The following is a 16,072-nucleotide window of genomic DNA, read 5'->3' as shown; positions in this document are numbered from 1 at the left end:
GTGGCGATTTAACCAGCACATCACCATGCCTAGGCAAGGGGAGAGATTATGAAGGACATTCTTTCACAGTAACCTCAGCCAGTGTCGGAATTGAGCAAATGCTGTTGGCATCGCGCTGCATTGCAAATCAGCTGACCAACCTGCTGACCTAACCAACACACTCCAAAAACAATAAGTTGCCACAGTTCCAGAAGACCATATGTCTGCTCTCTCTTCAGACAGAGAACTGATGGTTACTACACCTCAGGCAAGGGGAGAAGTTGAAGTGGAGAACCTCAAAGTAACCTAGATAACAAAGGGTGAAGCTGGATGAACACAGCAGGCCAAGCAGCATCTCAGGAGCACAAAAGCTGACGTTTCGGGCCTAGACAATTCATCCTCTCTCTGATGAGGGGTCTAGGCCGGAAACGTCAGCTTTTGTGCTCCTAAGATGCTGCTTGGCCTGCTGTGTTCATCCAGCTTCACCCTTTGTTATCTTGGATTCTCCAGCATCTGCAGTTCCCATTATCACCTCAAAGTAACCTCACTGGTTTTTAGGATCTGGAATGCACTAAGAGTGGGATGGAGGCAGACAGAATTGCAGGGAGGAGAAGAGAGTAGTTTAAATTAATGGAAGCTATGTCATTGGACCTGATTACTTTGTTATCCAAATATTATGCAGTTAGAAAACGTATTCCTAAAGTAAAAGGTGACATCATCAGGCTAAAATGTAACACCCAATCTGTGCGCATACATCATGTAAATTCAAACAGATACAATGAGGAACTAGTCAAACCGGTTTGTATTGGGCTCCAAGATCAATGCCAGAAGCAAGTTTACCATCAGCGACAAACAATATTACCATCAATTTAAGGGGAGAAGTTACTTAGACCTGCCTGTCCATCCAACTCCAATACTGTGTATTTAAGCTGACTTCACAGCTTTCTGTATGTCACATGCTCTTTCATTTCATACATCTACGTACCGCAGGAAACAAAAAATTAATCACTTTTCCAGAAGTCAGTGCAACACTCAAAGGTCTTAAATGGCATACAATGCAGGATCTTTGCTAGTACACTGGATAGAATTAAACCGTAAACAGTTTTTATGCTTTACTGAACAATCTGCAGATAACATTTAAACATCAAGACAATACATGCGTGCTGTATCCTAGCAAATACGCAAACATATCACAGGGTAAGTGTACTGGTGTCATAAAAGTACACTTAATACAGTATTACTGGAATCCTAAACTGCTGCTGGCAATATTCAGAGGGCAAAATTCTTAAGAGCCATTAGAAATCAGCCACTTAGAGAGGGGAGGGAGAATAATTAATCAGTAGCTCGAAAACAGCATACTTTATATTCAAGAATGATTTCTCAGCTAAATCATAACTGAGAAAAACAATTCTGACAACCTGATTGATAATATTATTTTAACTGAAGGTAAATCACTGCTTGGAATCACAGCCAGCAAACAGCACTGGAGAAGAACTAAGAGCAATGACCAAAGGAATGACTGAAAAGAAAAGTCCTTCAAAATACTAGACCCAAGTAAACAGGATGGGCTTACAGAAGGAGGTCAGAGGCTCAGAGCAAAAGTGCAGCAGGAGGAGAACACTAAAACCAAAGCTGGGTTTGGTTTAAGACAAGATGATAATACTGAAAGTAAACTGCACACCATCTGAGGGAGTTGAGGCAACTTGAGAATGCAACAGCAGTAGCTCATTGGAGAATCTCTGAAAACGTCCAAAAGTTCCTTTTGCTGATACGGGAGAGGTGAAAAATGAAACTAGATGAACGGATACAGTCAGAGCAGGCAGTTTGGCAATGCAAAAATCACAACACTTTCAAGGATCGAGGTTAAGAAACCACAGTCTGACAAATTTATTAGCATTTCAGCAGTGTGTTTTAGGTTTTGACTGCTGGGCTGAAAGTCAGATGCACAGACCTCTTGGAGCATACTGAAATTTGACTGGGATGAGACTACATTGCAAGAGGAGAGGTGATAGCTTAGTGGTATTATCACTGGACTGTTAATCCAGAGACCCAGTTAACGTTCTGGGGAGAGATAATAGCAACTGCAGATGCTGGAGAATCCGGAGATAACAAGGTGTGGAGCTGGATGAACACAGCAGGCCGAGCAGGAAAGCTGACATTTTGGGTCTAGACCCTTCATCATGGGGGAGGGGAAGAGGGTTCTGAAATAAATAGGGAGACGGGGAGGCAGATCAAAGATGGATAGAGGGAAAGATAGCTGGAGAGGAGACAGACAAGTTATAGAGGCGGGGATGGAGCCTGTAAAGGTGAGTGAGGGCAGAGAGGCAGGAAAGAGATAGGTCAGTCCAGCGAGATCAGACAGGTCGAGGGGGCAGGATGAGGTTAGGAAGTCGGAAATGGGGGTGCCGTGTGAGGTAGGAGAGGAGGAGGATAGGTGGGAGGCAGAACAGGTTAGGGAGGCGGGGATGAGCTGGGCTGGTTTGGGGATGCGGTAGGGGGAGGGGAGATTTTGAAGCTTGTGAAATCCACATTGCAGCCCAACGGTATCAGGGTTTCCAAGCTGAATATGAGTTGCTGTTTCTGCAACCTTCAGGTGGCATCATTGTGGCACTGCAGGAGGCCAAGGATGGACATGTCATCTAAGGAATGGGAAGGGGAGATGAAATGGCTCGCCACTGGGAGGTGCAGATGTTTATTGCGAACCTAGCGTAGGTGTTCTGCAAAGCAGTCCCCAAGCCTCCGCTGGGTTTCCCTGATGTAGAGGCGACCACTAGATGTCTAGATGAATGGATACAGTCAGAGAATATTAACTCTCCCCAGAACATTAACTGGGTCTCTGGATTAACAGTCCAGTGATAATACCGCTAAGCTATCACCTCTCCTCTTGCAATGTAGTCTCATCCCAGTCAAATTTCAGTATGCTCCAAGAGGTCTGTGCATCTGACTTTCAGCCCAGCAGTCAAAACCTAAAAATTTCTGCTGAAATGCTAATAAAAAATGTCAGACTGCGGTTTCTTAACCTCGATCCTTGAAAGTGTTGTGATTTTTGCATTGCCAAACTGCCTGCTCTGACTGTATCCATTCATCCAACAGTGGATGCAGTATACCACATTGGCAGATGTGCAGGTGAACCTCTGCTTGATGTGGAAAGTCATCTTGGGGCCTGGGATGGGGGTGAGGGAGGTGGTGTGGGGGCAGGTAGAGCACTTCGTGCGGTTGCAGGGAAAAGTGCCAGGTGTGGTGGGGCTGGAGGGGAGCATGGCGTGGACAAGGCGGATTCTTTTTTGGTTGTTATTGCTGGGTTCTTGACATGCATCCGTGTGCGCATCTGTGTGCCAGTTAAGTTGTGGCCCTTAAAAACGAGGACATCTGAGGTGTATGGGAGTGGAAGACCCAGGTTTGAATCCTGCCACAGCAGATGGTGGAATGTGAATTCAACTGAAATAAAAAGTCTGGAATTAAGGTTCTAATGATTACCATGAGTCCATCGTCGATTGTCAGGAAAACCCCATCTGGTTTACTAATGTCCTTTATGGAAGGAAACTGCCAACCCTACCTGATCTGGCCAGCAAGTGACTCCAGATCCACAGCAATGTGATGACTCTTAACTGTCCTCTAGACATTTATGGCTGGGCAATTTATGTTGGTCTGTCCAGCAATGCCTTCACCCCATGAAATAATAATACTAATAATACTAATAATAATAATCAAGAATTGAGCAAAGGTAGAAGCCATGAACAGCTAAGGGGAGGTCAAAGGACTGAGGGGATGGGAAAAGCTGCTCCAGGCCAGACAGAGGGCTGTAAAGGAGCCTTCTTTACGCAAGCAGTACCAATGTCCATTTCAATGCCAGTTCTCCCACTTTGGAGCCTAATTTGAGCATGCCAATGAAGTGTCTCTCTCAATATAATATGGTATACCACAGTGCATGCTACAATGCAAATGGCAGCAGACACGTACATAGTTGACTTTTATCCCAGCTTGCTGGCAAGGTATTAGAACGGTGACCAAAGGGTGTTGGAATTCCTTTCTATGGATGGAGATCCTGAAAGATGAGAAGGATTTGATCATGGAGCGACAGATATAGGGCTGTTCATCACGGTCAAACCAAGTCTGATGGTAGATGGGCAGTGTAATCAAGGATTCAATGGGATTCGGAATGCAGCCTTCAGACTTGAGGATGCAAACTATTTGAGTGAAAAGACAAATGAAAGTTCACAAATGTATTGGTGGGAGCTTGAGTAAGTGCAAACAAAAAGAAGATTTCAACAGATCAACATGTTAGCTGTCCAACCTTGTATCAGAGATAAAATACATGGTTATATTGCATAATTATTTGAAAATTCATATCTGATTAATATAACCTTAGAAGTTAGGAAAATGATGGATTCAAGTGTAAATACATACGACCTAGGCTTCAAAACAATAATCGAGGGATTATCAGAGGTGCTTTCTCTAGAATGCTACCATAAACTGATGCACAGTCTGCATAGGTGAAGACAAAAGTGCCATGGTACTATTCAAAAGAAGTGTTGCTTTGACAGACTGCCCCTCTCAAATATCAATAAAATCAAATTATCTGGTCATTCATTTGCTGTTCTAAGGCCTTTTTGGTCACATAATGGCTGTTACATTTACTAATAAAACAGCAGCACTAAAAAATAATCTACTTCTTATGAAAATAATATAAATAATGAAGTTTTGTGATGTGTCGAGGATATGAAAGATGCTGCATTACTGCAAGTTTTTTCTTTCTGTTCCCTTCCAGCTGGCCTTGTTGTATCAAACAGCTTTAGAATCATTGAAGAATGAAGCACTAATGGAAGCCATTCAGCCCATCAGGTATGGACATGGGCACATGCACACGCACACACACACACAGGAAGTAATTGCATTAGATCCTCTCCCCTCCTCTTTCGCTGTCAGTTCCGTCAAGTAGCTATTCAAGTTCCTTCTGAGGGCTACCACTGAACTGGTATCCATCCCATTCAGCAAAATATTCAAAGCACTTGACATTTGTTACACAAAAATACAACTTTTGTCACCTAAAATGTGTCCTCTCATGATCAATCATTGATGTTTCTTTCTTCAATCTTTATAAACCCTTCATAATCGTAAGATATTTGAAGTCTTCTCAGCCTTCTGTGCTCTAAGAAGAGCACAACTATCAATGTAACTAATCTCTCATCCCTGGAGCCTTGCTAGTGAATCTCTTCAGCATTCTACCAACGTTTCAATGTCCAATCTGAAATGTGATGACCAGAATAGGGCACTATATTCCAGACATACATAAGGTTATTTTCAGCACTAATAAGTGTATAATGTCTTTCTACTCTAACTATTATAAATCATTAAGCATTTCTTTAAAGAAACCGGTTAATGAAAGCATGCAAGATGTTACAATCCAACATTCACTTTCCTCACATAGAGACACAGGTTTCTAGCTAATGTAGTAGGAAAGGCAATGCAATACCACGAGGCAGAGGTAAAGCAAGTTTCTCATCTCATCCATCACTCTCAAGGGAAGTGCAGAGCCGATGCCAAGCATGTTTAAAAAAAAAAGAGAGAAAATCTTCACCAAGCCACTCTGAGATGACTCCTGGCAGTCAGCCAATAACATTAATAACGGGCAACTTGACTTTGAGAAAAACAAACAGCAAGTGAACCATTCCTGCAACACTGGGAACCCAGCATATGATCGACAATTGGAGGATTGACAGGAAAACCACACGTCCAACAGGTCAAAAATGCAACCTGGTTTTTGAGCCTGGAAATTTTCATCACAATTTCTGGCTTGTGCTGAGAAAACTGATCTCAAAAAAAATACAAATACATTGTTGGTTTGAATGGAAAAGGAGAAAGGAGAAACAAAATAAACTTGTGGTTTCTAATTGCAAGCTATCAACATTTTGGTAATTTAGACATCTGTATTTTAGAATGGACCACAACTTTGTTTAATTAAACAGATCAAACTTGCATCAGACACTGTTCACAAAAAAAATGTAATTCAAAAGCAACATAACAAATAGCCACTTGGATTGCTACAAAGCATTGCCTTCATTTATGAAATCTTAACTAGTATCTTTGGGATAGAAGGAAAAATAATGCTGCTACCTTGCTCAATGTTCTTTTAATAAGCCACACTTTTAACACAGAATAGAAAAAGTCATAGAGAAGCAGTTTTGTCTCACTTGATAGTGCACATTTTCCAGTTAGAAGGCTCTGTGTTCAAAAACCTCTCCAGAACTGGAGCACATAATCAAATCTGACACTTCAGAGTACTATGAAAAATTTCAGCCCTTCAAACAACAGTGAAACAATGCTGCACCTGCCTGAGCAGATGAACGTTGAAGACCGCCGTGGAACCATTCAAACAAGGAGCTCCTCCAGTACTAATATTTCTGGGAATTTCAGAGATACCAGATGCAACGATAATACAGCTGACTCTGCACTTGTACAACTACAGAAAGCTATCACTAGGTGATAATATGGAAAAGCACTCCACTCTCTAACATCTCTTGCTTTGATGAACACAAACATCACCAATGCAGGCAAGATCATGGAATACCCAAAACGCGACCGCCCTCATCCTTACCATCAACACCCTTTTATTCAACTTGGTCTTCCTCCCAGCTTGAAAATATCTTTTATTCAAATAAAAATGTCAGCGCATGCTAAGAATTTAAAGAAACAGCAAAGACTGGTGACACATGAGCTGAAATGTCATAAATAAATCACAGTAACTCAATAGATTAATAATTCAGCTCATTCCTCACAACTCAGGACTTATAGTCAATGAGATCCATTATCAAAGGTCAGGTCTTCACAACACAAGACACACAAAACTTACAAAAGATGTAAATTAAAAACTTGTCCAATGTATTTCTGCAGAGGTCCAATCAGGGCCACCCTTCTAATAACAGTAAAGCCCCCTGAATCTTATAACAAATATTAGGCTATAGGTGCTCATTAATCATTATCAGTCACCAGAAAAACACCATTCCCACTAAATTAAAATCCACAATAAGTTTAGAAGTGCTTTGTATCTTTCAATTTCAATACACCCACAAGAAAAACACAGCGTGCAACTGTGCTTTATTTCATGAAATATATGAATTGTCATATATGGTAATTACTGTTATTATTCTGTTCCTGGTATGCAATCTAAACTTAAATTTTATCATATACGTTATAATTTGCGTATTCGTGCTCCTTCATTTGCCATTTTCTGGGTAAATGTCAATTTCCCCCACAAACCTGATAAACACTTCAGAAGGCATGCCGTGAAAAAAGTATCTCTCGTCAAATCAAAACAGGTGAAGAACTAATATTACTAAGATATCTACAGTTCTAATGAAACTGCAAATTTAGAATTAACGTGAAAGTAGTAAATGTATAATACACAACTTTCAACCAATTATATGAAATTGTTAAATAAGTTTCAAAAAACAATCTTAGTTCTAACTTTGCCAAATACAGAATTTAATTTTTTTTGGTTCAGTCTTAAACAAGTCTCAACATAATGAATGTACTGCAGTAATAGTAACTGTTACACAGAATACATTGAAGAGAAAGCATGCCCCCGATAATAACCATTTCTTCAAACAGTATGGTAAAAACTTAATAAAATTCAATTCAACAATTCACAGCATTTCTTACTAATAAAGTTACATTGTTAAAATGCATGGAGAGAAACCATAATATATCGATAGTTAAGTTCAAATTCAGAATGAAAAAGTATAAGCAAATTTTCTTTAACTGAAAACATATGAGCACAAGGCATTTTTTTCTACCACACAAGCACTAAACCAAGGACAACATATTCCCTATTCAAAAACATTTATTTTCATTTCTACCAATATGCAAAAGTACATTAAGAAATCATTCCCAATCTACCGTAACAAAAATTTACTATAAAGCATTATTTTAATAAGGAAGGTTTGGACTTATGATCTTGCGTCTTCCCCTTTACCGATTGTTTATTTCTATTGCATATGAGTACCGCTTCATTTTGAGTTGACGCGTTGATTTGTCAGTGGCTTCAGACTATTCTGACCTAGTGCATATCTAACACCTGTAAGCACAATTACAAATTGTTCCTAACGGACCAAAATTCACTATTTATGAAGAATACATCCAATAGTTGTTGCACTATTGTTCCAGTTTGTTTTCATTTCCAATATTCCAGTTGCAAACCGAGAAATTATACATTTTGAATTAGTCTTAATACTCTTCGCTGGGGGAAATATAAACAACGAAACAGATATATTAAATAGGTATTTTTGACGGAGTTGGTTTTAAGTTAGTTCAGACTGTTAACAGTCAAATTAAACATGCGTCAATTCCACGTTTATAATTCACTGCCTTCCAGTAAACCACTGCAGGATGCATTACATTTTAAATTCATGTTTAACTTCTTTTTAATGATTTATGCTACTGCCGTTTTAACGCCTGGAAATACACATTTACAAATAATTCTAAGGTTTCCCCAGGAAAGAGCTGTATTAAATGACCACCACTTCAGGGTCATTCCGCTTTAAACTCTCCTGTCTCCGCCGACAATGTTTACCCAGAACTAAGGAAGGGTCACCGAAACATTAACTCTGATTTCTCTCTACACAGACTTTGCCAGACCTGCTGAGCTTTGCCAGCAACTTCTGTTTCTGTTCCGGAATTACAGCATCCGCAGTTCTTTCGGTTTTTACTGTTTACACAGGTTCTCCGGAGACTGGGCTTGGGGCGGTCAGTCATCCAACTGGCTGGCCGGAGCGAGCCCGGAGTTTGGTTGGTCACTCAAAATGGGCCGGAGCCGCTCCTTAGTCTCCCACCACCGGTCACTGATACCCAGCACTAGGCCCGGGAGTCGGTCAACCCAAGAGGGGGTCGATCAGTCTACTGGCCGGAGCCCGGCGGTCCCTCGGGTCAGTCAGCAAGAGCCGGTGATCGATCAGTCCGTCAGCCGGAGCCGGGGTTCAGTGGGGTCAGTCACTTAGTCAGCCCGAGCCGCTCCCTGCTTCTCCACCCAAACCGCCAGCCGCTGACACTCACCTGCCGGACTCAGCAGCAGCGCCAGAGCTCCGAGCAGCACGGCCCGGGCGCTCGGCCTGCCTCCGGGACTCCGTGGTACAGCCACCATCACTGTTGCCGCATGGTAGGACAGGCGAGGCCGGTCACGGTCAGGGATCTGGCACCATTGCCGCCTGCGCTGACGGACAACTCGACAACCGCTCGCCGCCCCGTCGCTACGCAACCAAAACACGCGCCTGACGTCCGGCACGCCCAATGCGTCAGCACGTTCTGCGGGTCAATGCGCCGGCTGGCGGGGCGGGGCCGCTGAAGACACCGGTTTGAGTGACAGTGACGTTTGCAGAAATTGCTGGAAAAGCTCAGCAGGGCTGGTAGTGTCTGTGGAGTGAAATCAGAGTTAATATTTCAGGTCCAGTCACCCTTCTTCAGAACTCATATTGAGTGACAGGGAGCCAGAGGAGATGTTGTGTGGGCAATGTATATCATTGCTCATTGCTTTTAACAGGGGTTCTTAGTAATTTTATTGTGCGTAGACACTATTGTCATTCCTGATATTATGATTAGTAGTTTTATCATTGTTTCCATTATTATTCCAGCTTCTTATAATTACTTATTATTAATTATCAATACTACTTTTCGTGGTTATGTTTATTATTGTCTCCCAAAGGGTCAAGAGTCATTCAGCACGGAAACAGACTCTGGTCCAACCAGTCCGCAATGACCATTATCCTCAAACTAAACTAATTCCAATTGCTTGCTCCTAGCCCACATCCCTTCAAACATTTCCTTTTAATGTACTTATCGAAATATCTTTTAAATGTTGTAAATGCACCCACATCCAGCACTGACTCAGGAAGGTCATTCCACACGGAAACCACATTCTGAGTACAAGATTTGCCTCCATGTCTTTTTAAAATCTCTCTCCTCATCTTAAAAATGTGTCCCCTACTGTAGAAACCCCCCTCCATCCTAGGGAAAAGGCAACTAACATCAACACTGCTTCATTATTTTATACTCTAATTGTTGCTATAACTATTAATTTTATTCATGGGTGTTCTTATGAATATCATTGTTGTTCATGGGAGGTATTATTCTCCACTTGTTGTTAGGATTAACATTACTATGGGTTGCTGTGATTAGTATTACTGTTTTTTCAGCCATTATTATCATTCCTGGTTGTTATCATTGTGACTACCATTGACTATTATATGCCCTGTTGTTACTACTACTTGCTGGCCGCTATTACCTCCTAGTCATCATTATTTCCTCGCATTAAAATCAAAGATTATATCCTCTTGTGTAGCGATAGGACTGCTGTTCAACAATGAAAAATATCCTCAACTGAGGTTATTGTAGTGCGAATGATTTCAGTTCACAAAGCACTGTGAATTCCTCAAAGATAGCAAGAACTGCTGATGTTGGAGTTGGAGGATCACAGCAGGGCAGGCAACATCAGAGGAGCAGGAAAACTCACATTGTGAGTCAGGACCCTTTCTCAGAAGAAGAGTCCCGGCCTGAAATGTCAGCTTTCTTGCTCGTCTGATGCTGCCTGGCTACCTCCAGCTCCACACTGTGTTATCTTATTTATAACTATGAATTCCTGTTGTTTTCTCAGTGGGTATACTTTATTTGAGTGTTGAGGGATTGCCGCAGGATAGAGAGTGGGGTGTAGGATAGATTCTTAAAAGATGAAAGGATCAAGGATTTCCAAAGGAAACTGCATGAACACTGGACAGAAACGAGCATGAACGGCCAAAGGGACTAAGTAGCACAGTGGGACTGACTTTGGATCACAGAGAGCCAGTCTAGACCCTGTCCCAAAAGGCAATCTTCTGTGCTGTAAATGACTCATACTTTAAAGGCAGAATATGCTGCAAATACTCAAATCATAAAGTCATAAGAAATAGGAGCAGGAGTAGATGGTTTAGCTCCACAGTTGAACCTGTTCCACCTTTCAATAATGGCTGATCGGATTGTGGCCTTAACTCCACTTTCCTGTCTGATCCCTATAAATATCTGTTAGGCAACATTAATGGGGCGAGAGAGAGGCACCTAATATTTCAGGTACTGAGGAAAGGTCATTGACATAGAATGTTAACTCTGTTCCTTTCTCCACTGATGCTGTCTCACCTGCTGGGTAAGAAAAGCATTTTCCATTAGTTTTTTAAAATTTTTGCTTTATTCCTTTATGACCTCTTCCTTGAAGACACCAATGCCTCTCTGGGTAGGGCCAGCATGCTTTCTGAACCAATCTGTTCCAGTACAGTTACAACACTGGCATCCATCCAACAATGTTGAAAATTGCCCTCATATGGCTTGTACATAAAAAGCAGGACAAATCCAACCTCGCCAATTACTGTCATTCTGCCTACTCTCGATCATTCATAAAGTGATGGAAGGTGTCAACAACAGTCCTATCAAGCAGCACCTGCTCAACAATAACCTGCTCAGTGATACCCCAATTGGATTCTGCCAGGGCTACTCACTTCCTGATCTCATTGCAGCCTTGGTTCAATCATGGATGAAGCAGCTGAATTCTAGAGGTGAGGTGAAAATAACAGTCCCTGACATCAAGGCTACATTGGACTGAGTGTGGCATCAAGGAGCCCAAGCAAAACTGGAACCAGTGGGTATCAGGGGGCAGACTCTCTGCTGGTTGGAGCCATTCCTGACACACAGGAAGATGGTTGTTGTTGTTGTAGGTCAGTCATCTCAGCTCCAGGACATCTCTGCAAAGTTCCTTAATATTGTGTCCTAGCCCAACTTTCTTCAGCCACTTCATCACTTACCTTCCTTCCATCGTAAGGTCAGAACTGGGGATGTTTGCCGATAATTACACAATGTTCAGCACCATTCAGGACTCCTTAGACACTGAGACAGTCCATGTTCAAATGCAACGAGATCTGGACAATACCCAGGCTTGGGCTGACAAGTGGCAAGTCGTATTTGTGCCACACAAATGCCAGGCTATGGCCATCTCCAGTAACAGAAATCTAACCACCACCCCTTGACATTCAATGTGTTACCATCACTGAATGCCCCTCTATCAACATGTTGGGGTTTATCATTGACCAGAAACTCAACTGGACTCACCACATAAACACAGTGGTTACTAAAGCAAGTCAGAGGCTTGGACTACTTTGGCGAGTAACCGATTACCTGACTCCCCAAAGCCTGTCCATCATCTACAAGGCACAAATCAGGAGTGTGATTGACTACTCCCCACTTGTCTGGATGGGCGCAGCTCCAACAACACTCAAGAAGCTTGACACCATCCAGAACAACGCAGCCCGTTTGATTGGCTCTACATCCACAAGCATCCACAACCTCCACACTAATGCTCAGTAACAGCAATGTGTACTGTCTACTAATTGCTCTGCAGAAATTCACCAATGACCCTCTGACAGCACCTTCATAATCCATGACCACTGTCATCTAGAAGGACAAGGGCAGTAGGTGTATGGGAACACTGCCACTTTCAAGTTCCCCTCGAAGCCATTCGCCATTCTGATTTGGAAATAGATCACTGTTTCTTCAGTGTCTCTGCGTCAAAATCCTGGAATTTCCTCCCACATGGCATTGTGGATCGAGTCACAGAAGGTGAACTGCAGTGCTTCAAGAAGACGGCACCTCCACTTTCTCAAGAGCAACTAGGGATGGGCAAGAAATGTTGGCCATCCAGCCACATGCCACAAGTGAGGGGAAAAAAACTGTTGGGATGCACAAGAGTGGAGCACAGAAAAATTTAGTTGCATTTATATAGTACCTGACACAACCTCAGGACATCCCAGAGCTCTTCACAGCCAGCAAAGTATTTTTTGAAGTATAGCACAGTTTTAATGTAGAACAGTGGTTCTCAACATCTTGCATTATCAAGACACGTTTCAATGAGACAAACAATTCCGTGATGCACTCGTTTTTCTCAGCTGAGTTGATTGCTGAAGAGCATCACATTTGCTTGGAATTACTATTTTTACAGCCTTGCTAGAGTGGTTTGCGACATTGTGCATACAACACATTAAAAGGTGGCACAGTAGCTCAGTGGTTAACATTGCTGCCTCACAGTGATAGAGACTCGGGTTCGATTCCAGCCTTGGGCGACTGTCTGTGTGGAGTTTGCATATTGTCCCCATGCCCGTGTGGTTTTCCTCTGGATAATCTGATTTCCTTCCACAAACTCAAAGGTGGATTGGTCATGCTCAATTGCCTATAGTGTCCAGGGATGTGCAGGCTAGATGGATTAACCATGGGAGATGCGGGGAAAGGGTTAAGGGGACTCAGTCTGGTTAGGATGCTCTTCAGAGGGTCAGTGTGGGCTGAATGGCCTGCTTTCACACAGTAGGGATTCTAAGGATCGACAGTATTAATGTTTCAAGCCCCCTGGCAATCAGTGCACTTCCCTTGACTGTGAGCATAGATACGTTTCTAAAATCTGCTCAACAGAACTATTTCTAACAAATCCTGAACAGTAAATAGAGTAAAACACAACATCAAGTAAATTGCAATGTACTGGGCAAACCTGGTCCTGCCGGTGTGCGCAGAGCCTTTTGATCTGGAGATGAGTTGATGAGAGGGCCACCCAAGTGCCAAGCATGCCCTCCTGTTTCTCATATACTGCAGTGTTGTAAATGCTGACTTGCATGAATGTGTTGTTGAAAATGGTATGAGTACAGTAATAGCATGGTCAGATATTCAAGTATTGCTAAAACATGTACAGAGACACTTCTCCAAACTTCAGCTTCATTGTGTGATCCATCCATAAGCCTGTGTATTCCTCTTCTCCTTTTAACATCAGCTTTTGTGATGAGTCAGAAGACAGTGAACTAAATGGATCACATATCCAGTCATCCTCTTGCACATTTGTTCATAGAATCACCACAGTGTGGAAACAGGCCATTCGGCCCAACAAGTTCACAGCGCCCCTCCAAAGAGCATCCTACCAAGATCCACTCCCCCACCCCTGCATTTCCCATTGTCTAACCCCCCTAATCTAAGCATCCCTGGGCACTATGGGAAATTTCAGCATGGCCAATCCACCTAAGAGTGGAGCTGGATGAACACAGCAGGCCAAGCAGCATCTTAGGAGCAGAAAAGCTGACGTTTTGGGCCTAGACCCTTCATCAGAAAAGGGGGAGGGGTAGAAGGTTCTGAAATAAATAAGGAGATGAGGGAGACGGATCGAAGACGGATTGAGGAGAAGATAAGTGGAGAGGAGACAGACAAGTTAAAGGGGCAGGGATGGAGCCAGTAGAGGTGAGTTTAGGTGGGGAGGTAGGGTGGGGATAGGTCAGTCCAGGGAGGACGGACAGATCAAGGGGGCGGAATGAGGTTAGTAGGTAGGAAATGGAGGTGCGGCTTGAGGTGGGAGGAGGGCGTAGGTGAGAGGAAGAGCAGGTTAGGGAGGCGGGGACGAGCTGGGTGGTTTTGGGATGCAGTAGGGGAAGGGGAGATTTTGAAGCTTGTGAAATCCACATTGATGCCATCGGGCTGCAGGGTTCCCAAGCGGGATTTGAGTTACTGTTCCTGCAACCTTCGGGTGGCATTGTTGTGGCACTGCAGGAGGCCCAGGATGGACATGTCATCTAAGGAATGGGAGGGGGAGTTGAAATGGTTTGCAACTGGGAAGTGCAGGTGCTGCTTGGCCTGCTATGTTCATCCAACTCCACATTTTGTTATCTCGGATTCTCTAGCATCTGCAGTTCCCATTATCTCTGGCTAGTCTAACTACTCTGCACATCTTTTGGATTGTGGGAGAAAACCGGAGCACCCAGAGGAAACACACACAGACACGGGGAGAATGTACAAACTCCACACAGATAGTTACCCAAGGCTGGAATTGAACCCCGGGTCCCTAGCGCTGTGAAGCAGCAGTAGTAACCTCTGAGCAACCGTGCTGCTCCTTTACTGAGAGAAAATAGAATTGAATTTCTTTTGCAGAGTTGTTGAATTTGAAGCTGTGCACTTTGACAGCTGCATCTACTGTTGACGGCATCAATGGAAACATCTCAAGTGAATCCCCTGCCACTGTCTCTCAACAAAGACCCAGTTTTGATCTGAAAGTTTGAAGTTTATCTATGATGAACAGGGTCATCTCATTCTTCCCCTACATTTAAACATTTAGCTCATTCAGACAGCTGAAAATGTCTGTGAGATATACCAGCTTAGCAGCTGACAGCCCAGTAATAATCATCAGACAGTAGAATCATAGAATCCCCACACTGTGGAAGGAGGCCATTTGGCCTATCGACCCTCCCACCCAGACCCAGCCCTCCCCCTGCCCATAACCCTGCATTACCTGAGTAACCCACCTAGCCTGCACTTCCACAGACACTATGAGCAATTTAGCATGGTCAGTCCACTTAACTTGCACATCTTTGGACTGTGGAAGGAAACTGGAGCACCTAGGGGAAACCCACGCAGACACAGGGAGAAATACAAACAGTTGCCTGAGACAAGAATCAAACACAGGCATCCCCTGATGTGTGATATCAGAAGCCGCTGTGCAAAGAATTTCACAGCAATAGTCAACCTGCCGTAGCCATTGGTTAAAAACCGCTGGCGTAGAAAACACAGCAATCAACTTTCACACAGCAAGACCCCACAAACTGCAATGTGGTATAACCAGATAGTTTGTTCCTGAGATTTTGGCTAAGGGCTAAATGTTGCTCAGGACACTGGGGATGACTTCATCGGCCTTTCTACAAAATAATGCTGTGGGAGCTCTTACCTCCATCTGAGAGGGTGCACAGATTCTTAGCTTAATATCTCATCCAACAGCACTCCTTCAATACTGCGTTAGACCATCAGCTGATATTATGTGGTGAAGCTTCCTGCCTGAAGCGAGAAAACCACAACCCTAATGTGTCAAGGTGAGAATGCTACCACTCAGTTACAGCTAAACAAAGTAGCAGTGTTTATTTCAAGACAGCAAGTACGCAGACTTTGTTCTGTCAGGACGTATGCATGAAGATTTACATCTGAATGGTCACATATTCAACATTCATGTAGCTAGGACAAAACATTATAGCATTGCTGAAAAATACACATAATGTTGAAACTTTTCATC

General features: G+C 43.1%; 1 protein-coding gene across 1 annotated transcript in view; it reads right to left on the bottom strand.

The window, feature by feature from the left end:
- LOC125465253 (neural proliferation differentiation and control protein 1-like) overlaps nucleotides 1-16,072 on the bottom strand; it is a 184,640-nt gene that overhangs the window by 157,932 nt on the left and 10,636 nt on the right. Inside the window, exons 4-5 of the mRNA XM_059638142.1 lie at nucleotides 15,453-15,561; nucleotides 9,028-9,276 (exon numbers count right to left, since the gene is read on the bottom strand). Coding sequence (XP_059494125.1) covers nucleotides 9,028-9,276; nucleotides 15,453-15,561 — 358 coding nt within the window. The remainder of the gene's footprint in view (nucleotides 1-9,027; nucleotides 9,277-15,452; nucleotides 15,562-16,072) is intronic.

The sequence above is a fragment of the Stegostoma tigrinum genome, chromosome 29 (assembly GCF_030684315.1).
Source record: "Stegostoma tigrinum isolate sSteTig4 chromosome 29, sSteTig4.hap1, whole genome shotgun sequence".
Classification (NCBI taxonomy): domain Eukaryota; kingdom Metazoa; phylum Chordata; class Chondrichthyes; order Orectolobiformes; family Stegostomatidae; genus Stegostoma; species Stegostoma tigrinum.
This window is presented reverse-complemented; position numbering and strand designations above follow the sequence as displayed.